This window comes from Aureobasidium melanogenum (assembly GCF_000721775.1).
Source record: "Aureobasidium melanogenum CBS 110374 unplaced genomic scaffold scaffold_16, whole genome shotgun sequence".
NCBI lineage: Eukaryota > Fungi > Ascomycota > Dothideomycetes > Dothideales > Saccotheciaceae > Aureobasidium > Aureobasidium melanogenum.
The window spans coordinates 270586-292811 of NW_024470068.1; the positions used below are offsets into that span (position 1 = coordinate 270586).

Consider the following 22226-nt stretch of genomic DNA (forward strand, 5'->3'; position numbering starts at 1 on the left):
CTTGGATATTGACCCAGACGCATCGCGAATCTACAGCCATCGAGATTGATCTACACAAAATTCAGACCATTCTCTTCGGACCACTAAACTCCTTTGCGCACCTGCGATGGAAGACGAAAAAGCGCAACGAGAAGTGTCGCCCGCTTCTTACGAATATCAACTTATCGAAGCCCAGTCCAAGTCAGAGAATGTTCTCCAGCACAATGATACTACTACAACGAAAGACTCGCATCTATCACCCCGAGCATTTACAGAACCAAGACCAGGCAAAACCTTCTGCTTCGGTGACAAGTCTCTCAAGGATACAGGTAGACACATCGATCCTCGGTATATCTTTCCTGCAGCAGGCCTTGTCTGTCTTGTCTCTGTCATCCCTTTGATAGTGTATGCCACTACACACAAACAAATGGCTCAGATTGAATTCACAACACAGTGGGACACTTTTGACTGCTCGTAAGCATCTCCAGCGAGAACGATCATATTCGATCTTACTAATGATCTTCCAGAATTGCAAACAAGGCCTCAACAAGTGCACCTGGGGATCTTGGTAAGACCAATATCACCGCCTGTCTGAGGTAAAAGACAGCTGAGCTGATTATTGTAGCCATTAACCTCATCGTCTTTGACAAAATCTCCTTCGCTGCAGCAAAAACCATAGATTTGGCATGGAATATACTCGCAGGTCGCGGTTTCCAAGTTCTTGCGGCATTCATATGCTATCGCTTGTTCACAGGAATACTCTATCTCCTGATAGAGCAACAGAGTGTGTCTGCGGAGACCTTCTCAGCTCTCGCTTTCTCCACCACGAGTTTGTTGAGTTTCGGACCCATCGTTAAGACGATACACCGTGGCAAGCTAGGCCCATTCAACACATTCGCCGTCATATGGATACTCATCTCGATCGTGTACTTACTGTTTATTGTGACAATGGCCGATTTGATGACTGGCTACGTGACTGGTGAGATGACGTGGGTAAGTGTGCTCAATCAATTATCACCAAGACCCTCGAAACTAATTTTGCTGGCCGTCACAGCTCAAGTTTCCTAATGGTACTCTGCTGGAAACAAGAACCATGAACTTTACTGTGGAGCATGCTATACTTAATGATGTTATTCACGACCCCAAACCTCCTGAGAACGTCACGATGCTAAACAACGTCACGATCTCGCCAAATTGGTCTATGGAGGTTAACATGATTCCAACGGCGATAGTAATATCGTCATCTGATAGCAAAAACGGCACTATGCTTTTCGAGCAGTGCCTGGACGTAAACGAGATGGGCATGTTCTGGGCAGACGCTTACTTTGATGTCGAGTCCGGAGGCGATTGGTTTGCATCCGGTGATTATCGAGCCACAGATCCCACGCGCCAGAAATTGCTTACCAAATACCCATCCGCATCGTGTATGAATCGCTATATGCTTGGGCTTCAAGACCTCTTTCAGCGGCCAAATTACATGCCCAATACGACGTGGTGGACAGACAAGAACAACTTTCGATGCCTGCCCTCAACAGATTATGCATGGGTGAGTACATGGCCTATGATGATAGTGAAACAAGACAGAGCGAAACTGAACATTGTGTGAAACTGAACATTGTGCCAAACTAGGGCTTCTCGTATCAATACACCATCCTCCTTACCTCCGTCAACAGCATCTGGCTCCTCATCACCGCAATACTCTGGCTTCTCGTCGAGATCAAAAGTCAAAGTTTGCAGAAACGTGGTGCCATGGGGACTTGGCGTGCGGTACTTGATTTGGCATCGGCTGTGCAAGATAGTCTCGGTCGTGACACCGGAGGGTACACTGAAGTTGAACTTGAGAAAGCGATTCGAAAGCTACAGCCTCTGACGTACGATGTATGTGCAGACGATGCGACGGGAACAGAGAGGATCTCATTGAGAGAATGCGACGAGAACGATGAGTGCCGGAAGAAGAAGTTCACGCTGAGGTGGAAGACAAAGTACTGCTAGTCTTACTGATGACGCTTTCTACAGCTTTGCAGTCGTCCTGCTGGAATCAATCCCACTGGTGCCTAGGAATATTTTCTTGTCCATCTTCGATACTTCCGCCCAACTGGGTCCGCTTAGGGGTTGGAAAGTGGTCGGACTCATGGGATGGCTTCTTGCCCACCTTCGCGCTATCTCAGTCGCGATTTCATCTTCATCAGTACAAGCATCGTACATGAGCAATACCGCACAAGTCACCCATTCAAGATGTTGCAGCAACTCGCGTCCTTGAAATAATAGCTGCTCTTTGTCGATGGTTTTGACCATATTCTCCAATGCCGTGAGTCTGACCAATACAAGCTCAACCTCGCTGGAAAACGTTGGGTTGCATTCAGTCAGAACGCGGCGCACCCAAGGAGAATATACTGTCTGGATGACCTTGCCTCCTCCAATGCGCTTGTCTGTGATGACCCTGACTACGTCTTCGGCCATGACGCTCACGGTGCCTTCCCAGATGGGTCCAGACTGCGCATCCCGGAAAATTCTGGAGATGTTCATGAGGCCGCCATCTTCATTGTTCTCACAATATCCGACGCCACCCAGACACTCCATCGATTCTCTTAGGCCTGCTACGCTTGCCAGCGTAATCTGGCTCTTCATCACTGGAGTCAGGAGGCGTAGTAGAATGGCCAATTCGTCCTTGGCTGAAGGAATCAAGGAGGAAGCTTTGGTGCTGCCAACCACTTTGTCTGGATTTTGTTCCATGGCACCGTGCATTGCGATCCCGAAGAAAGCGAAGTGCGTGGCTGCGGTATACTTTACCGTCTCGCTGGCCATCCATCTCAGATGCGCTGGATTGTCTTGAAGGAGTCCACCTCGTACTTTTCGAACGCGAGCGTGAGCGCGGCAGACTTGCAACCCGCGAGCCCAGTAGCCAACGCCGGCGTGTGCAGTGTACAAACGCGTCATGTTCAGAATAGCAGAAATCTCCTTTACGCCGCGTCCTTCTTCGCCGATGAGGTATGCGCGGACGCCCTTGAGTTCTAGCTCTGCTGTGGGAAGCGATTTAGTGCCGAGTTTGTCTTTGAGCCGCTGGATGCGAATGCCATTGAGTTCGGAAGAAGGGGCATTGCCTGTCGCGGGCACACGGCGACGAGTGGGTGCGTAGAACAACGAGAGACCGCTGTCAGTTTGAGCAAGCATCATTGTCATATCGGAGTCAGTAGCGCTACTGAACCATTTGAAACCATTGATACACCATGGGCCAAGAGGCATACCATGGGCATCAAGAACTCGACCTTTTCGAGACTCCTCGGCCAGTTCTGAAGCATCAAGTCTCCTTGCATACGTTTCGGTGCCGCTGACGTCGCTGCCGCCGGAGCGCTCTGTCATCCATTGTCCTGCTGTCCAAGCTTCTTTTGGATTGTTAGAGATGAGTCTCCGATATGCTTCGTTTACGATTCTGTTTAAACCAGGTTGATTTCCATCTGGCTTGTCAAGATGTCCTTGGAGTAACTTTGCCGCACCATCGCTCATAGCCATGGGACAGCCTGTCAATGTTCCCGTACAGATGTAAGCATGGCCCAGGGCGAATTGATGCACACGTCTATTCCAATCTTGATTCGTTGTGTCGTAAGCGACACTAATCAGACCATTCTCCTGATATATAGCCTTGAGCGCTTTCCAGCCCGCCGTAGTCCACAACGGATCATTCTTGTTTTCTTGACCGAAAGTGTTGAAGGGCCGTAATTTGGGATGATTGGTCTCTGCATCGACTGAATGTGCTAGAATGTCTGGGCGAAGTGCAAGTCGACTCATCTCATGAATTGCTTGGAGAGGCTGTTGTGCTGATGAAGGCAGGTAGAGTTCAAGAACTCTGGCGAATGCTTTGTCGTCTGAGATTACATCTGCCTTGGTGGTTGTTTTCTGGTCCAAGGTGGTGAAAAGGGATGGTACGACTGGTAACTCTTGGAAGAATCCATCGGTGGATGAGGAAACCAGTCTTGTAGCCATTTTGAAGTATGCGTGTCTTTCCAGTATGCCCTTTAGAATGAGTAGGAAAGAGCATTGGCGGGGTTACATGGAGGGGTTGTTCTTGAATCGATTCAAGTCCACAATGTGGATCGCAGCCGAGGCACACTGCCCCTCTCTCGCGCTGTCAATCTTCCACGCTTTACGATAATCACAAACAGAGTCGTGACTCCTGTAAGCAGATCTGGTATACATGGCGCTTCGGTCGCAAAGCTCAGCAGCTCTGAAAAAGAAAAGAAGTTGTGAATCTTCACATGAAAGGAGCACAAGGCGAAAGAAGGCAAGTCATCTCGGCGTCGTTTCACCCGAGCCCGATGTCCAAGAATCGCTCACTTCGAACTGCGACTTCCTTACACCTTGACTCTGTTTCTTTTCCCTCAATACGTCTCGAAACATGGCCTCAAAAATGACTGAAAACTCAATATCTTATCTGTATGCGTCTGACTTCTGAAGCCACTTCTACGGATCGTAGTGTTTCTTAACCAAGCAAGCCCTCATATCGTACATCCCTCCTTCATCTTCCTTCACTGTCCTATTCACATCATCGTTATCCCTTCCTCTTCTTTGATGCATCGTTCTTCCCTCGAGATCTATCGTTGCTACCCAGCACGCTCATTTGTACGACTTGCCTAGAACGGACGAACCTCATCGAAGGCTCTTTGACTCGCTTGAGTTCGCATCGGTCGCGCCTACCAACCTCCACTCATATCCTTGGGTATCCTCAACCACAGTCCCCATCGCCAGAGTGCACAGCATTCTGATTGCGGCACGACGGGAAGGCAAAACAGGACCTGACTCAACCGGATGTAATGGAGCTGAAGTGAAGAGTAGGCTGTTGTCTGATGCGAGTGGGAAACGTGACGGTGAGTTGAACAATTCGAGCATGAGAGCGACGATGACTGGGTCGCTTGTAAGTTCTTGCTGCCGATCAGCTTCTTGGATGACAGACTGATCAGCTTGGGATATGCGCAACATTCGGTGACGTTTGCCTGATGGAGCGTGTCTACGACTGAGGAACTGCAGTCCTGAGTCACTCTCATCTCCAAAGACTCACCGTCACTGCCATTGCATATATGCACAGTTCAATTGGAATATCTCGTCGTTCAAGAAGAGAAAAATGGTATCGTAATACTAGAAGAAAGAAAAACCATCCAAGTCACCTCCCTCTCCAAGCAACCTCAGCATTCTAGACTTCAGACTCATCTGCTCCAGTCCAATCCTCTTCGTCCACTCCACTAACCTCCGTCACATCCTGAATCTCTGAATTCTCCATCTCACTGTCCATGCCTAACCTTGCTCTTCCTCTTCTCCTGTTTCTTTGTTCTGCAATGGCGAGTTTGCTTTCTAGTATGCTGTCCATTTCTTCGTCTTCTGCATCTGCTACTGGCGTTTCTCCTTCTAGGCCTTCCAATGCGCGAGAGAGTAATTCGGTAGCGATAGGATCTTGTGGCGATAGAGCGAGTGCTTCATGCAGAACAACAGTCGCTTCGAACCACTCTTCCAACTCGAGCAACACCAGTCCTTTGGCAGAGAAGATACCTGCATCTTTACCGCCTAACCTCAATACCTCTGAAAATGTGTCAAGAGCTTTCGAGTATTGTTGGTTGCGGCGATAGGCATGTGCAAGATTAGTCTTGATATCCAAACTCGCGGCTGGCGCTGAAGAAGCAGAAACCTCCTCAGCGATGGAAATGGCAAGCTCGAACGTGCGTATCGCAGAGTCAAATTGCTGATCTTGGTAATATGTAACGCCCATCTCGTTGAGCACCAGAGGATCATTCTCGCACATTGTGTATGCAGTCTCCAGGTACTCTCTTGCCAGGCTCAGGTTGCCGAGACAGAGATTTTGCATACCGAGGAAGAGTTGAGGAAGATGAGTGCCTTGGAACAAGCGGGCGGCTGTCGAGTAAGCAGAGATGGCTTGATCGTGTTCACCTTCTGCAGCAAAGGTGTGGGCAAAACCGATCCAGGCGGGCCCAAAGTGGGGGTCCATCAAAGACGCTTTTGAGAAGTAACCGCGAGCTTCGGGAATGCGGTTAATGCTGAGATAGTATGTTCCTACTGCTAGCCAAGTACACGCTTCTTCTGGGTGTGTATCTGCTAAATCATGCGAGAGCAGGAAGAGGGCGTTTGTTTCCTTGAGTTCGAAGAGGGCGGCTAGATGAACAGGTAGAGCAGAAAAATTGTAAGGGTCGGTTTCGAGTATTTGAGTGGTTAAGGCAAGAGCGTCTCGGAAGCGGCGATTCGTAAAAAGCAGTTCAGCCTTGGACAACAAGATGGACGAATTGCTAGAGAGGTTGTAATGCGTTGACAGAGTTTCGACTGCAGCGTTGAAGTCATCTGGCCTGCTGTATTTTGATAACCTCGTCATGTAGAGCATTTTCGTAAATTCTCCAGCTTCTTGCATACTCGATGTAGGAGTATCGGAAGCACTGACGCTGTCAAAGTCCAAGGAATCCAGAAATTCCCACTCTTCAGCTGGTGACATGAGCGAGTTCTTCATGAGCTGGTCGAAAGCTTCGAAGCAGAGGACATCGATCCGTACGGCATCTTTGTAGCAGTCTTTGGCGCGATCGAAAGCGTTTTGTTTCGCATAGCAGAGACCGCGTAGATAGCACATGGCAGCCTCGAAGCGAATATTGCTCATATCTTCCTTGTCTCTTTCTTCACTGCGGTCCGCCCGGTCTGATCTCAATTGGGGCAATTTTGCCATCTTTCCGAGGGGGTTGCGTGGGTCTAGGTGTTGCAGTTTCCGTCGCGAGCGGTCAGAGGAGGTGATGAGGTGAACAGGATTCTTGTCGCCGAGGATGTGCAATGCTTCATCGTATCGACTCTGCTTGACGTAGCAGTGAGCGGCGAGGTATTTACATGACGGATTGCGAGCGATTAGGTCTTGTCGAGAAAGGAAACCGAGGGCGCGAGTGTAGTTTGCTGTCGAGAAGTGGACTTGGGCCAGCCAGAAGGCATCCTTGTCATTGTCTGCTCATTAGAGGTTAGATGAGTGTGACAGACGTCAGACAAGAGATGCGGCACACACTGGTCAAGGCGAGCAGCTTGTCGCCGACAAAGATGGCCGACTCGTACTGGTGTTTGTTCAAAGCATCCTGTCGCCAGTCGCGCAGGAACTTTTCCATGGTATGTCTAGTTATGCTTTGGTGAAGATGATGCTGAGCGGATCAGATGCAAAATAAGAGCTGTATTGTTGAAATGCACTATGGTATCTGATTATGGCGAGGATGATGATTTTGTTGATGTATCGCAATTGTCGCAAAACAATTCGAGCTGCAAGTAAACATCGTCACCCCTCGGACTTTGCGAGGCCAAGCTCCGAGCTCCTTCCTCCGCCTGTTCTCCTCCGAGGCCATTTGAGCTCCTTCCATTTCCTGACAACGCTATGAGGTCTCGTAGCAAGAGCTGGGTTCGAGATTCAGACTGCGCCAGTGCTAACATCCGGTCACTAAGGCTAGTGATATGCCATGTGAATGTCATCGGGCCATCACACCTCCGAGCTCGGCTCATCCGCACTTTTGTTACTCCGCATCACCTACATAAGCCCCGCTGTAATACCCCTCCATAGCCGGTAGTGATATAATATAATTTCGTGCCGTCCTAATTCTCCCCAGCTTTGACACATACGATTCAACATGTCAAGTACACAAACCTTCAAGATTGCCTCCATTCCAGGAGATGGTATCGGTACAGAGATCACCGAAGCCGCTATCCAAGTCTTGGATAAGCTGGCGGCAGTAGAGGGAAGCTTCAAGTTCGATTACACACATTTTGATTGGAGCAGCAAAGCATTCAAGGAGAGAGGATGGTATATGCCTCCAGATGGCATGGACCAGTTGCAGAAGCATGATGCCATCTATTTCGGTGCTGTTGGTTGGCCAGGTATATTTGACCATGCTTACCACCGTCGTGAAGCATGCTGATCCAGGCCCTAGATGTCCCTGACCACATCTCCCTCTGGAACTTGATTCTTCCTATCCGCAAGAACATGAACCAATACGTCAATGTCCGTCCCACACGCATCCTGCCAGGCACAAAATCTCCACTCTCGTCCTGCCAGACCGACCCTTCCACACTCGACTGGATCATCATCCGCGAGAACAGCGAGGGAGAATATGCAGGCCAGGGCGGTACAACCCATGAGAACAGTCCACACACCATCGCTACCGAGCTAGCCATCTTCAGTCGTGTCGGAATCGAAAGAATCATGAAATACGCCTTTGAGACGGCAAGGTCGAGGGAAAGAAAGAAGTTGACAATGGTGACCAAGAGCAATGCCCAAAGACATGGCATGGTTCTCTGGGACAAGGTCTTTTACGAGGTCGCCGAGGATTATCCAGATGTTCAACATGACAAGATGCTGGTTGATGCCATGACTGTGCGTATGGTCAACAATCCTGCAAGTCTGGACACTATCGTCGCGACGAATCTGCATGCCGATATTCTCAGTGACTTGGCAGCTGCTCTGAGTGGCAGTATCGGTATTGCCCCTAGCAGCAACCTGGATCCTACCAGAAAGCATCCAAGTATGTTCGAACCCATCCACGGCAGTGCTCCTGATATTGCAGGCAAAGGTGTCGCCAATCCAGTTGGTGCTTTCTGGAGTGCAGCGGAGATGGTCAGGTGGCTTGGTCAGGGTAGATTGGACAGCACCGCTGACAAGCTTATGCTAGCGATTGAGAATGTGACTAAGGCTGGCGTCAAAACAAAGGACTTGGCAGGAAACAGCAATACCAAAGAAGTGACAGAAGCAGTGTGCAAGGAGATCGAGACGGTTTTCAAGAAGTAGGTTGGGAGATGAGAAGCTCACCTTAATCGATACATTCAAACCGTGCTCAGAACAAGTTCTCCCACTGACCGACATCAACATTTGTAGCTCGCTCGACTTTGGTCTTTATCTTGTAACCGGTCCAGTGCTTTTCACCGAAGCGTTCCCATGGCCAGAGACAGTATATCGCCTTTCCTGCGATCAATGATTTAGAGACCTGTAACCACCATGTTAGCTTGTCGACTGCTACCATTATGTAGCCCACATAAACTCACGGGGCCGTAGTCATTGCTGTCTTTGCTCATGCCAGTATTGTCACCCTCAACCCACACATGACCCAGAGGAACCTTCCACCTCCTCTTCCCAACTCCAAACTCTTTCTGCTCTCCAATAGCATCCCAAACCTGTCCCGCCGCAGTCGGCCCCTCAATGCTATCTTTCGGCCTCCTCTTCCAATCCAACGTAACCCAATCACCCTCCAAAGCAACCACTCTCTTGATCCCCAGCTTTTCCGGCTTGTGTGGGAGATTCAGCATCACCACATCTCCTCTTTGTAGGTCCTTGGTTGGTTTCCACTTTTTCATGAGCAGCACGTCTTTTTCGCCGGTTTCATTGAAAGAGGCCGAGAGGGTGGGGGCCATGGAGACACCTGTCACTGTTATGGATTCGAAGAAGTGATCGTTTATGGTTATCATGGTGGTTATGCCGATGAAGCCGCCTTTGGCGCACGTGGTGACCCAAGGAAGGAGTTTGTTCATGATAGGTCGTGTGCTCGAAGAGGTTGTTGGTGATTGTGGTACAGGGGTGAGGGTTCTTCGCTCAAGGTCTTGCTGGTAGACCCTTCGGTGTCAATTCGAACTGTCCGATAGAGGCTCGCCTGAATATAATATGGTGCAAGTGTAACGTGTTGACAAGTTGTCGCATCACCTCGAGATCGTCGTGTAGACTTTCTGGACGTGCTTCGGACTTTGCGGACTTGGGAAACCCAATGGTTTGGGGCAACACCCTGACCTTGCTGTGACATTGATCTCGAATGCAGACATCCACGGCAGAGGTGATGGTAATCCATTTTCAAGAAAGGTATTGTATTACCGGATGTCAAGAAGCTTCCATTCAAGAAGTAGAGGTCATGAATTCAATGACAAACATTCAAGATAAAAGCTTCGGTTTCTTCCAGATGAAGTCAAGAACACTATTGCGGTTTGGATGCAGGACAATGACAAGCGGAAACAAGACCTACTCATGCCGAGTCTGTCATAAAAGATGAATCAGAAATCAGTAAATTGCTTTTCTGAGGTAGTCCTTCATCTAACCACTCGCAGGTATCAAGCCCGGAAATTGTACAACCACCTCCCAGTCCTTTTTAAAGGAACAGAAACGCCATGACCCATGCAATATCACTTTAGTCGTCAAGCAAGATCATATCCCATCCACCCTCGACCATCTCATCACCACCTATTCCTCGGTCTTGGTCTTCTTGGCCTCGCTCTGCTGGCCATCCTCCTCACGACCGCGCTTGCGGTCCTCGCGATCACCACGATCACCACCGCGGCCTCCGCGACCACCACGTCCTCCTCTTCCACCGCGTCCACCACGACCGCCACGACCTCTTCCGTTTCCACGGCCGTTGCGGTCACCGCGCTGGTCGTTGGCTCTTCTCTCCTTCCAGTTGTCGTTGGGGGTGATGGTGCCGTTCTTGATGCCCTCGAGCTTCTCATCCACGTAAGCTTGCTTGCTCTTGATGTTCAGCTCCTGACCCTGGAATGCAGGCTTAGGGTCAAGCTTGAGGAAGTCCTCGGCAGTCTTCTCGTCCGAGAACTCGACAAAAACGCTGCCCTTGAAGTCACCGTTTTGGTGTCTGCGTAGGCGAACTGCGTTGAAAGTACCGTAAACGCTGAAGAACTCCTCGATGTCGGTCTGGCTGGTGGGCTTCTCCTCGCCGAAGCCCTTGGCATAGATGCTGCGGGCCATGGTCTGGTTCTCGAGCATCTTGCGGTTCTCGTCGACGTTATCGCTGAACTTGTCGCTGATGGGCTCCTTGCGGGTGATTTGGCCATCGTCAGTAACGTTGATCAGAGCACTAGCCTTGCAAGCCTCGAGGACAGCGGAGTAGGGCTGGAAGTGGCGCATGCGCTTGAAGTTGTGAATGACCTTGAGATCGACAGGGAGGTTCTTGTGGCCGCCAGTCTGCTTGAGGAGGTAGTTGTCGGTGGGAAGGTTGGAGTCGGAGAAGTAGAACTCGACTTGGCGACGGATCTCCTCAGGGTCGCTGCTCTCTGGCAGTTCATCGTAGTTGGATCTGACGCGCTTAGGGTTGCGACCTGCGCCCTGGTTGCGTCCACCTCTCTTCTCGCCTTGGTTCTCGGCAGGCTTGGGAGCTATGTTATTGTCAGTGATTACGCAATGACTGTGCGCGCCATGGATAGTCGTACCCTCCTCAGTCTTGGTCTCAGCGGCCTCTTCCTTCTTCTCATTCTGCTCCTCGGTCTTGGCCTCGGCCTTCACAGCATCTTCGGAGGTGGTAGGTGCAGCTGAGAGCTCAGTGGTCTGGTCGGGGTTGGAAGTTTGCTCGACAGTCTTGTCGTTCTGGATCGAGGTGGCGGCAGGGTCGGCCTCAGCGGTAGGAGTGGCCTTGATGTCGGACATTGTGATATATGCGGATCGCGATCTGGAGTGTATGCGCAATTGACGGACGAAGCTTCGCAAAGGGTGACTCGACGGAGATATGTAGTGAAGGTCGGTGTAGATTGGTTGAATGGGTCTGCAAGGAAGGTCGAATCAAAAGCTACACAAGTTCTGCTGCTCAAAAGCTTCACTGCACTTTTTGGTTTTTTGTCCAGAAATCTTTATGGTCCGTGCACGCGCGGCCTCGAAGCTCTCATGACTCGTGTGGGGAAGCACTGGAGACATCATCTCCTGCATTTTGCTGCACCAAGCCGTGTCTCGCCATCAACTTGATTTGATTGAGTAGGCATCCTTGCAGTATGCTGCATCAATATGTCCTGGGTAGGCGGCGCTACGAAGCTGTCTGTCTGGACAATCTATCACAAACATATATCCCGCCTTCCAAGCTTCTTCATTAACCTCATGGTTCCCTTTTATACTCTAGCCACTCTCCACTGCCTGTGTGTGGAGGCTCTTCTCATTGCTCTAGGTGACTGCTATCATGAGGGGAAATCACGATACAACAGACAGAGCGATTCTTCCATCGATAGCTTACCACGAAAAAAAAAAAAGAAGGAATCATTTGCTACCCTCCGTTCGTATTCTTGAACCAGTGTGAGTTGAAGATAGAGGTTTTCTTTCCATTTCCTTCTTCGAGACGTGGACCTAATACACGAGATAATCTATGCATGAATCCGGATAGGAAAACATTTGTCTGCCCGTGCCAAATGCACTATGCGGCATTGCTGTTTGTGTGTTCGGATCTTGATATTGCTGTTTGCGCTGGCGTGTGCGCTCAAGTGCTTCCACATCAGACAACACCTCACTTTTGTAGGATTATACTGACTGTAATTCGAATCCCTGAGCCTCAGATCTGCGATCTAGAGCCTTGTCCCTTTCTCTCTGTCCAAAATGGCTACGAGCGGTTCTGCTAGCAGCAGCGACAGAAAGTCTATCAATTGTTCCTCACAGCGCAGAATCTACAACTGCTGACCAAAAAGCAGCTTCTTCAACAACGAATTTCTCTCCGATGTCACGCTCAAGTTTGGCGGACAGCAGCTCTCCTGCCACAAGGTAGTCCTTGCGCGCAAATCTGAGTACTTCTTCAGGGCATTCTCAAGCCAGTTTCCTGTGAGCAATTTGGCATCCACTTCTGCTAAGCTCATCACTGATACGACGCAGGTTGCCTCAAGCAATGAAGTTGACCTCGGTGATGACGAGGATCCTGAAGCTATCCTCGCTATGATCCGTCACATCTACGACCTTCCCTACGACATGATGATTGAGGGGAACACTGTCGACGACTCGGCCCCCTACAGTACGAATGAGGACCTTCTCTTCCATATCAATGTGTACGCTGTTGCAGACAAGTACGATGTCCCTTCTCTCCGCCCCATCGTTGTCAAGAAGTTCGAGGATCTCATGGAGATTACCTGGGAAAGCGACGACTTCGTTGCCAGAATCCAGAAGCTCACCGGTCCCTCCATGGGCCACATCGCGGATCCCTCCGTCCAAGCTGCTGCTGCTGCTTTCTGCGCAAAGCACTTGCACAAGTTGGCCAAGCAAGACAACTTCGTCGAGATGATCCAAGATGAGGGCCCTTTTGTAGGTCGCCTTCTCGTACGCTTCCTCAAGGGACCTAAGGAGGAGACCATGTTGATGAAGTGCAGCGCCTGTTCGCACAAAAGCTCGATCGCATTCTCCTACAAGTGCGCTTTCTGCAATTACCCTTCAGCCTTTCGGAAGACTCTGGCCCTTGGAGTCCGAAGAGGAAGAGGAGTAAGCGCAAACACACAAGGTCTACCAAGCTTAAGATCGCACAAGAACAACGATGCAAGGTTGCGCTGTGTCAATACTTTGGCGACGATATCCCAGAACTTGGTTCCGACGGCTGGAAGTGGTAAACAAAGCTTTTCTAGGATAATCATCTGGCTGGACACTAGCCGATGCAGGCGCATGTCGATGGTATGAGGAGTTCAAAAAGACCATGGCAAGTCTCCTTTAGACAGCAGCCATAACTTATCCAAATGCATTCAAAAATCCGTATTAATGTCGTTTTTGGTCTCCCTGCATCGTGCCCCGCAACAATTTATCTCATATGCAAGCGACTCGTACCTGCATACACGTCCCGATGAGTCGTCACGTCGACCACGACCCAAATAAATGACCTGTCGTTGTTTGTCCCTGTTACACAAACTCGTCGCACAATCTCGCTGACGTCTCGTGGTAGACTGCGCGTCAGGTTTGACAATTGCAAAAATCACTGAGTCTGAACAATCATGGCTTCCACGCCTTCGCCTTTACCTCCTCCAATGACCACACGACGAAGAGCTCGCGACATTGCTCAGGCAGAAAAGCCGCGCCTCAAGTATCCAGTTGTGCCTCCTATCTTTGATATCACTGAACCTCATGCTGTCGAGGTCAAGGAAGAACTTCGTGAGAGGTTCGACGACCTGTGCGAAGAAGCCGGCTGGGTACCTACAAATGCTATCCGAGAAGAGCTTGAAGTTCTCACCAAACTTGACACAAAATGGAAACAACGCGACTGCGAAGCAGCATTGTTCGCCTTTGTCCAGCACCTGGACTTTGTGTGGATGAATGGCTATGTCTTGCTCGGTCGCAAGAAGTTCAAAGAAGGGATTCTTTGCGTCTGGTATCGTCCAATCTACGCTCCCACAGAGCGCAGGATTGAGTTTTGCTATGGGCCCAGGAAGACTGTCTTCAAGCCTGAGGGCTTGCCAGGCAGAGTCGACAAAGACAAAGTTTGGCCACCATTTACCAAACTGTTCGACTTGACCAAGCTCAAGCGAGATAAGCAGAATCTCTATCTCACTGGCGTCTGGGAAATCTTACACAAGTTCAAGCATATGCGCGGTATTCTCGACCCCAATGGCTTCGAGGACGATGTATCAAGACCTGGCCATCCAGAGCTGCCGTTCCTGCCTGGCTCCACTTGGTTGAGACAGCGAGGAGTTCTGTGGATTGACGACTCTCCAAAAAGTCAGGACACTGAGCTCCGCAGTAGACATCGCTCGCAGTCACTCGATGAGTTGAACCCAGATACTCATATCGAGAACGACGAAGCTTCTCAATCCACCAGCACGAGATCATCCGATGGCGCTATCGAACACCAATCTCGTTCATCAACGGATGTCAATGAAATGAGCTGTGCTCAATCAATGACTACAAGTAGCTCATCTGTCCTCGACATCGAAGGAGCGCGCGGAAACAAACGCAAAGCAAACAGCATCCCTGATGGGTCACCATCTCGAAAGCAGGCTTATCTCTCCGTTGCTGATGATGTCAATTCGGCTTGGTGCTCCAAGGCCACTATCGTATCATCATTGCCTGCGTCTCCCTCAGTCAATATGATCCAGCATTACGAGACTAGAAACCCTTCTTCCTCGAGCGAGCCTTTGCTCCATGAGGTGAATCCACCTGCCTTGACTGATCAACGCAGTCAAAGCGATGCTGGAGCGCACGCTATAGGCGGAGCATCACAGGAACGAGAGACACAACGCAAGATCATCACCATGTTCCGAAGTAGTGTGCGTGCTCACACTATTGAACCGCAATCCGCGACTTTTGCTGGAGAATCGATCAACACAAAGGTCGTTGAGTCGTTGAAACACTCTACCATGATCGCAGAAACCTCGAAGCTCCCTCAACGACTCGCTGAGGCCCAGAATCATGTTGACAGTCTCCTTGGCCACCTCCTGCGGAACGTCCAAGTCTCAAGCTTCGTCGACATCACTTCAGGCCAGGCTCAGCTCCGAATCGTCGCCCATCTACCCGCCAATCTCTTTCAACCACTTACCCTCAAGTTTTCGCCAGTGGTATGGTTGGGTACATCGCCAGTTTTGCCCTCTCGTGATCACATAATACAGGAGTTAGAAAGAATCGCGATTGACAGTTTCAATCCTCAGCAGCGAGCTACACAGCAACATAACTTTGAATTACCACCAGAACGCCATGAGGCCGTGTTCGCAGCTCCTGTCGCATTGATGGTACGTCAGCAAGACAAGTCAAGCAGTGAGAGCTGTATCACTGTTGACCAAGCAAGAAAGCTTCTTCATGGTCCTCGTGCAAAGATTGTGTCTTCTGGAAAAGAGAAAGACGGAGGTCTCGAATTGTTCAGCTTTGGCTTTACCTTTCCTTCCGCCGCAACTGAGGCGCGTCCCCTTGATTTCAACTTTAGTCCAGTTCTCTCGAAGGAAACTATTCCAGTCGGCCTCACCAAGAGTCAAGCCTTCAGAGCTCTTGCCGAGTATGCAAGAGAAGACGAAGAGTGTTAGCGAGTGATGCAGACGGGCCCCAAGACATCATGAGCACTGGTTGAGAGCACGGAGATGAGCAGAAAATTGAAGTGCGAGACTCAGAGACATCAACAGAAAATGATATGTTGCAGGCAGTCCGCAAGAGAGGGAGCAGTGGTGTTCGAGAGCGGAGTACAATGGAGGGGTCGCTGAGAGATGTTAGCAGGAGTAGAGAGTCATGGATGTACAACGATTGATCAAGCGCTTGACAAGTGTATTGATCATAATTGCGGTGAAGAGTAGCAAGTAAAACATGGATATGTTGTCCTGAGTGTCGGTGTTGTGATGGTCTGTCGTCGCATGTCACGCGTCGGCGTCTTGCAAGCACGACCGACCACTCGCACCTTCCCACACCAAAATTCTGCAAAATCTCAATGTAGGCTTCGGACAACTATACCACGGCCAATTGTCGAACAAAAACGATGCTGCACACGGGCAAAACAATGATTCCGCCCGGGTTCGAACCGGGGACCGCCTGTGTGTTAGACAGAAGTGATAACCAACTACACCACAGAACCAATTGATGTGGAAAGAATTAGAGATAAACCTTAGTACAACGCGACGCTTGAAGCTCACGCACGGGTCTGCGAGTCTTGCGTTTTTTGCCCGACTGGGACGATGAAGACATCCATACCTCCTTCTCGCGAGCATTGATAATATTGATAGCAGCAGTACTATAAGGAACAATATCCTCGAACATCCAGCCGCCAATATCCATACCTATCGTTTCGAGCTCGCCGAGCACCGCCGAGCCATGGAGTTATCTTGGCCATGAATACCCCGATGCCTCTGTCCTATGTCCGCCAATGGGCTAGGCAGCGTCAGCCATGACAGCATCAAGACAATACTGAGCTATTGCGCGTTCGCCAAGTCATGCATACAACACCGATTTGCAGCAAGATGTGCAATAGCAATACATGGTTGCGCGAGACACAAGTCATGCTATTGTCGAATGCACAGTAGGTGATGTAGATTTCAATAACGGCATGTTTGTATTCTATATGCGTATGAGTAGGTGGAGCTTTAGAATTTGTGAAAACATAGGGATCACACTCAGCGGTGCCCCAAGGGGCTACCCTACCAGAAACTTGACCAAGAAAGAGCCGAGGAATCATAGCCATGGCCCTTCCAATATCTGCTTGGCTGACAAGTCCCATAATGTAGATCTTCTGGGCTTCAGAATCCTCTATGATGGCGGTGCCTCTAAATAAGCTGTTGTTGGCATGTCTGCAGTTTCATCATCTTCACGAACCTCCAAACAATATGGCTAACGAGAAGCCTCCTTTTGATAGCACCAAAGGCGCTGGCCCGGGAGGCGAGACAGACAGAATTGATTTCAAGGATGAAAGAAGCTCTGGTTCCGCTTCACCCAGCCAGCTGCACGAAGCGACACTCTGGGAGAGACAACGTGATCCGTACTTAGGCAAATCAGAACACGATATCATTGTGGACCTCGAGGGCCTGATCCAGCAGTATGATCTTCACGACCTTGGTGGAGAGCTGGCCCGTGGTGCTCGATATGCCTACAACCGTGATGATATCGACCGCCTCGATCCCAACGAGGAAGAGAGACATTGGATCGCAAAAGAGAAAAGCTCGGCGTTCAAGGACAAATGGTCTCAAACCAAGATGATGTACTATGTTGCAGGCGAGTCTCTTTGGTCTTTGAATTACATCATTAGCTGACCATCTGAAGTGCTCTGCGGCGCTGCTGCCATCGTTCAAGGCATGGATCAGACTGCAGTCAACGGAGCTCAGCTCTTCTACTTTGAGGACTTTGGCATTACCAATACATGGGAACAAGGTTTGATCAACGGTGCTCCATATCTATGCTCAGTGCTCATAGGCTGTTGGACATCGCCTGTTCTCAACAAGTACTTCGGTCGACGTGGTACTATCTGGATTTCATGTTTTGTCTCTGTTGCTTCCGGAGCTTGGCAAGGTGCGACTTTTGGCAAATGGCAGCTCTTCGCTTCACGATTCGTTGGAGGCTTTGCGATCGGTGCCAAGTCTTCTACTACACCTGCTTATGCCGCCGAGTGCTCCCCTCCTCGGATTAGAGGTGCTCTGGGATCTCAATGGCAAATGTGGACTGCTTTTGGTATCATGCTAGGCTTCATCGCATCAGTAGCCTTCTATTCTGTACAAGCCGATGGTTACCCTGGCTTGAACTGGAGACTGATGCTTGCCTCTACAAGTATTCCGTAAGTGTGCTCGACCTCCACATTTCGATAAGCGAGGCTTAACATTGCACAGCCCAATTATTGTCTGCTGTATGACTTTCTTCGCGCCTGAAAGTCCCCGCTGGCTCATGAGTAAGGGTCGTTATCGTCAAGCCTTCGAGTCGCTTTGCAGACTCCGTCAATGTCGTTTACATGCAGCTCGCGATCTCTACGACATCCACGTTCGTCTCATGCTTGAGTACGAGCTCAAACCAAAGACCGCTTGGGCTAGAGCAACCAAATTATTCTCAGTGCCTAGAAATCGTCGTGCTGCGCAATCTGCATTCTTCGTTATGTTTATGCAACAATTCTGTGGAGTCAATGTATGTCAGAGAAATGACTTTACATACCTCATGGCACCTAAGCTGACAGATTAAATCAGGTAATTGCGTACTACAGCTCAGCAATCTTTAGAGATGCTGGCTTTGGAGAGCAACAAGCACTTCTTGCTTCCATGGGGACTGGTATCATTAATTGGTAAGCTGAAATCAGCGAGTGATCAAATGTACTGTGAACTGAACCTGATGCACAGGCTTTTTGCCATTCCTGGTATCCTTACCATCGATACCAAAGGACGTCGATGGCTTCTGCTCACCACATTCCCATACATGGCTGCATGCCTGTTCTTCACTGGATTCTCCTTCTTTATCCCTGAAGAGGGTACTGCTCGCATTGGGTGTGTGGCGACAGGCATCTACCTATTCATGGTCGGCTATAGTCCAGGCATGGGTCCAGTGCCTTTCACATACTCTGCAGAGTCATTTGTAAGTATCTACTCAAATTATAAGTGTCCTCCTGCTGATGAGGGATAGCCACTCGCAGTCCGCGACACTGGCATGGCGTTCGCAACCGCCACATGCTGGGGCTTCAATTTCCTGCTTGCATTGACTTGGCCTCCTCTTCAAGAAGCATTCACGCCCCAAGGTGCTTTCTGTTGGTATGCTGCGTGGAACCTCTTTGGTTTCGTGTTCACATGGTTCTGCCTGCCTGAGACCAAAGCTCGGCCGCTTGAGGAATTGGATGCTGTTTTCAACATCAGGACGAGAGATCATTTCAAGTACCACTTGATCAAGACGCCTTTGGTTGGAAAGGGTCATGTTAGTAATGATTTGGTGGAGGTAGCTACCATTATTGAAGGCAGGGATATGAAGGGCGATGTTTAGACAAGGAAGCCTAGACGATACTTTTTCACACAGGCGCTTTGGAAGTCAGTATTCGTTAATTCTCACAAAGTGAATTACAAAGCAACCAGTCTTCATTTCAGACATCATTGATTGGTGAGTAAGTCCAACTGCGCGATCACCAGCTCAACATTCCGGCTGCAAGTATGGCCGCAGCGCCCACGGCGGCAGCAGTCTTGCTACCACTGAATCTCTCAGCAGCCGAACCCGTTGAGGCAACCCAACATTTCTTAGCTCCGCTGTTGACAGCTGCCGCAGAGCCGATCTGGAAACTCCCGATATTATACGGAGCCTCGTAGCATTCACCGTTTCCCGAGCTCTGACACGTCTATCCCAAAATAGGATAAACTGTCTCGTTTGAAGACCCGGTCTGGTGACAGTCTCGGCCGCTAAACATTCGAAGATCCTGGCAGCATCTTCGCCTTGTTTTGGTGACGTGAAATTCTGCTGCTGGTACCAGATTCTGGAATAATTGGTTTGAGCAGAGTAGCTGTTTGCGTTGAAGACGCGCCGGGAGATTTCTTCAGAGGTATAGGTCCGGGAGGCTGATTCGGTCGTGCGAGAGCCCCAGCTAGGGGACGCATTTGAGGAGCCAAAGAGGTCTTCGATATTGAAGCATTGATATGACAGTGGAATACTGCTTGTGGTAAAGATGATGGCTTCTGTAGAGCCGTTTGAGGCACAGTTGTCCAGTGTAGCAGGGGAAAACGAGACGGTGAGGTTTGCGCTATAACTGCTGTTGACAGTCAGTCTCCGAAAGTACTGGTGATGGGACAGATTGGCTTACTTTTGTGCCAAAGCTTGGATGGCCAAAGAGACTGTGAGTAGAAGTATGGAGGTAGCCATATCAAATATGTTATGTAATGCAGAATGCAGAAGGCAGACTGAATTCGAGCAGTGACCTACAACTGAAACATGATAGATATAGATAGACTATACACCATTGATGGAAGCAATTCAGGCAGCATCCATGACAAAAATGGCACAATCCTAGTATGCACAGATCAAGCGGCAGTTGCGATCGACCTGTGAACGTGGCTGCCATAGCCAAGATACCAAGGCGCCATGCTGTTCGATGTTCAGAATTAGCCTAAGAATTGGAGACTCCTTCAGGAAGGGAATAACAAAGAAGTTCGCGTGCCTAGCACTTACTCCAATGCAACAATTGTCAGCGGCGAAGCAATGGGGGCCGAATCCAGGGCATAGATCTCCCCCAAGCAGCGCCAAGAGTTCTGGTACGGCAACATTGGAAGAATTGGTGGATCTGCTGTCGTCTATTCTCGAAGGATGTATGTGAAGGAGCGTGAGCCAAGATGGAAGTTCGCTATAACACCCTTGGCATCCGGTGAATGACGATGCGGGGTCCCTTCGGACCACCCCTTACGGCCGATAGCTTTCGTGCACTCTAATTAAACATCATGTCTTGAATTCAGTCGTCGGTAATCATACCAATTCAAGAGATCTTGTCGCGTCTTTTTGAGATCTCTGGTCGAGTAACGATCGAGACTAAAATTTTGGGGATCAACCTGATCACAAGATTGGGCCACAGGAGAAACATCTCTTGGATCTCTGGAAATTGTCTCTGACACCACGTAAATACGTACAGTTCCAGTTACCAAGTGTTGTAGCGTGGCATCTGTTCGGGGTGATGTAGCTCAAGATTGAGCACTTTGCGGACAAGATAGACCGAACGGTGGTGTGAGGATGTTCATCGAGACTTTCGCGTAGTTCCTGTATATCAGTAGTAGTATACAGTCAGCAGTCATGTCGTAAGTATGATTGCCATAGATGGAGTCTATACATCAAGAACTCTGCAACACCAAGAAGAGTCTGTTATGACAAAATCGACGAGCTGGCTCACCACCAGCTAGTGAGACACAGCATCAGCTCATTAAGAAGTTCTATCACTTTTATTGAAAGCAAAGGGAAAGTTGTACTACCAGAGTTATAGGATTCCTAATTTGTGCAAGAAAGAAGAGAACGCTTGAAGTGTAAAATCCTAGGACTCTCATGTTCGCTCGATGGATTGTGTCCTTCTCTTTCATCTCAAGTCATGCTTGATAACACGACTGTCATGCACGGTCTTCGCCCGTGTTGCTCACAGTGCCCTCGATGGCTTGCAGTAGGTTGATGGATCGGGTTCGGGGACATCTCTGTTAAGAAGGTAGCAAGCTAGGTTTATCATTTTAGTACTATCATTCGACAGGTAGGGAAGAAAAGAGAGTTCTTACTCTTCTTCCATTGCTCCTTACTCTCGTGTTCATGGAAGTCGCAGAGATGATGACAGCATTCACACTGTCTGCCGTCTCGGTTGTCGACCAACACCTCCAAGGCCAGATCGCGGAATTATTCTGTGTTCAACGCAACTTGAGTGGTTAAAAAGGTGCGATTTGTACCGCGCCTCGAACAGTTCGCGTAGCGCTCAAGTAGCCATCGATTAAAGGGTGAAGTGGTGGGTAGTCCAGCAAGATGATGTCTGAACTCCCACCACTTCATTCCGAAAAATCTTGGGTGGGCATTCTTCTTGTCGGGAGGGGCAAGTACAAACATGATCGCATGACGGAGAGCTGGAAGGTCGTAATAATCGGCGAAGACGTAGAGTCGTAGTAGTGTCCCAAAACAGGGCTGTCCATCGTTCCAAGTATGCAGAATACCGCAGCCCAGCCATCTCTCAAAGATTTGTGCGTCAAGGGGCTGAAGGTTGAAGCTGAAGTTTTCTTGTGTGTTTTTGGCGAATCCACCCAAGAACAAAGCTCTGAAGTAGGCCGAGAAGTGACATAGAAGACTCTTGTTGATACTGGATTTTTCTGGGGTTTGCTCTGGAAAGCAAAGGCAAGTTTGACCACGGCAGGTGGCGTGTATTGTTATTGTTTCGTCAGAAGAAGTTTCGATGATTCGACTTGGAGAGGATCAGCGTCGATTCTCTCGAAGAGATACCAGTTGTCTTACTCATGATCTTCCTTGTTCCAGTAGCGAACAATCTTCGGCCGGAGATTGATCTTTTCAGCGGGCTCATCATCCAGTATTTGCTTTAGGGAAGTCATGTCGTCCAGTGCCTCGACCGAAGCTCCTACGGATGCTGGCTCTT

General features: G+C 49.5%; 11 protein-coding genes across 11 annotated transcripts; 5 read left to right on the forward strand and 6 right to left on the reverse strand.

Moving 5' to 3' along the window:
- Window positions 1-106: 106 nt before the first annotated feature.
- M437DRAFT_67531 (uncharacterized protein) lies at window positions 107-1971 on the forward strand (the record flags this gene model as incomplete). Its single annotated transcript, XM_041024955.1, has 5 exons — window positions 107-453; window positions 507-547; window positions 605-972; window positions 1034-1525; window positions 1609-1971. The coding sequence occupies 5 exons, from the start codon at window positions 107-109 to the stop codon at window positions 1969-1971; spliced, it is 1611 nt and encodes a 536-aa protein (XP_040878177.1).
- An 18-nt stretch (window positions 1972-1989) lies between these two features.
- Window positions 1990-3960, reverse strand: M437DRAFT_52676 (uncharacterized protein; the record flags this gene model as incomplete). The annotated part of the gene is made up of 1 exon (XM_041022398.1): window positions 1990-3960. One exon carries the CDS (start codon window positions 3958-3960, stop codon window positions 1990-1992), a length of 1971 nt encoding a protein of 656 aa, XP_040878178.1.
- A 1204-nt stretch (window positions 3961-5164) lies between these two features.
- Window positions 5165-7112, reverse strand: M437DRAFT_67533 (anaphase control protein cut9; the record flags this gene model as incomplete). The annotated part of the gene is made up of 2 exons (XM_041024956.1): window positions 5165-6957; window positions 7016-7112. The coding sequence occupies 2 exons, from the start codon at window positions 7110-7112 to the stop codon at window positions 5165-5167; spliced, it is 1890 nt and encodes a 629-aa protein (XP_040878179.1).
- Window positions 7113-7622: 510 nt separating this feature from the next.
- On the forward strand, window positions 7623-8776 carry M437DRAFT_86051 (tartrate dehydrogenase; the record flags this gene model as incomplete). Its single annotated transcript, XM_041028392.1, has 2 exons — window positions 7623-7869; window positions 7923-8776. 2 exons carry the CDS (start codon window positions 7623-7625, stop codon window positions 8774-8776), a joined length of 1101 nt encoding a protein of 366 aa, XP_040878180.1.
- Window positions 8777-8855: 79 nt separating this feature from the next.
- On the reverse strand, window positions 8856-9459 carry M437DRAFT_10322 (LexA/Signal peptidase; the record flags this gene model as incomplete). Its single annotated transcript, XM_041018557.1, has 3 exons — window positions 8856-8972; window positions 9031-9109; window positions 9218-9459. Coding segments are annotated over 3 exons (438 nt in total), but the record flags the coding sequence as incomplete, so codon positions are not given.
- Window positions 9460-10330: 871 nt separating this feature from the next.
- Window positions 10331-11029, reverse strand: M437DRAFT_15499 (winged helix DNA-binding domain-containing protein; the record flags this gene model as incomplete). The annotated part of the gene is made up of 1 exon (XM_041018814.1): window positions 10331-11029. A coding segment is annotated over one exon (699 nt), but the record flags the coding sequence as incomplete, so codon positions are not given.
- A 1389-nt stretch (window positions 11030-12418) lies between these two features.
- Window positions 12419-13051, forward strand: M437DRAFT_26213 (uncharacterized protein; the record flags this gene model as incomplete). The annotated part of the gene is made up of 2 exons (XM_041019099.1): window positions 12419-12550; window positions 12602-13051. Coding segments are annotated over 2 exons (582 nt in total), but the record flags the coding sequence as incomplete, so codon positions are not given.
- A 647-nt stretch (window positions 13052-13698) lies between these two features.
- On the forward strand, window positions 13699-15714 carry M437DRAFT_67538 (uncharacterized protein; the record flags this gene model as incomplete). Its single annotated transcript, XM_041024957.1, has 1 exon — window positions 13699-15714. One exon carries the CDS (start codon window positions 13699-13701, stop codon window positions 15712-15714), a length of 2016 nt encoding a protein of 671 aa, XP_040878184.1.
- Window positions 15715-16998: 1284 nt separating this feature from the next.
- M437DRAFT_67539 (putative transporter) lies at window positions 16999-19120 on the forward strand (the record flags this gene model as incomplete). Its single annotated transcript, XM_041024958.1, has 7 exons — window positions 16999-17245; window positions 17432-17539; window positions 17582-17939; window positions 17992-18280; window positions 18340-18434; window positions 18490-18721; window positions 18770-19120. 7 exons carry the CDS (start codon window positions 16999-17001, stop codon window positions 19118-19120), a joined length of 1680 nt encoding a protein of 559 aa, XP_040878185.1.
- A 136-nt stretch (window positions 19121-19256) lies between these two features.
- Window positions 19257-19984, reverse strand: M437DRAFT_76728 (uncharacterized protein; the record flags this gene model as incomplete). Its single annotated transcript, XM_041026676.1, has 3 exons — window positions 19257-19466; window positions 19517-19865; window positions 19926-19984. 3 exons carry the CDS (start codon window positions 19982-19984, stop codon window positions 19257-19259), a joined length of 618 nt encoding a protein of 205 aa, XP_040878186.1.
- Window positions 19985-21685: 1701 nt separating this feature from the next.
- Window positions 21686-21934, reverse strand: M437DRAFT_19938 (uncharacterized protein; the record flags this gene model as incomplete). Its single annotated transcript, XM_041018995.1, has 1 exon — window positions 21686-21934. A coding segment is annotated over one exon (249 nt), but the record flags the coding sequence as incomplete, so codon positions are not given.
- Between the last annotated feature and the right edge of the window lie 292 nt (window positions 21935-22226).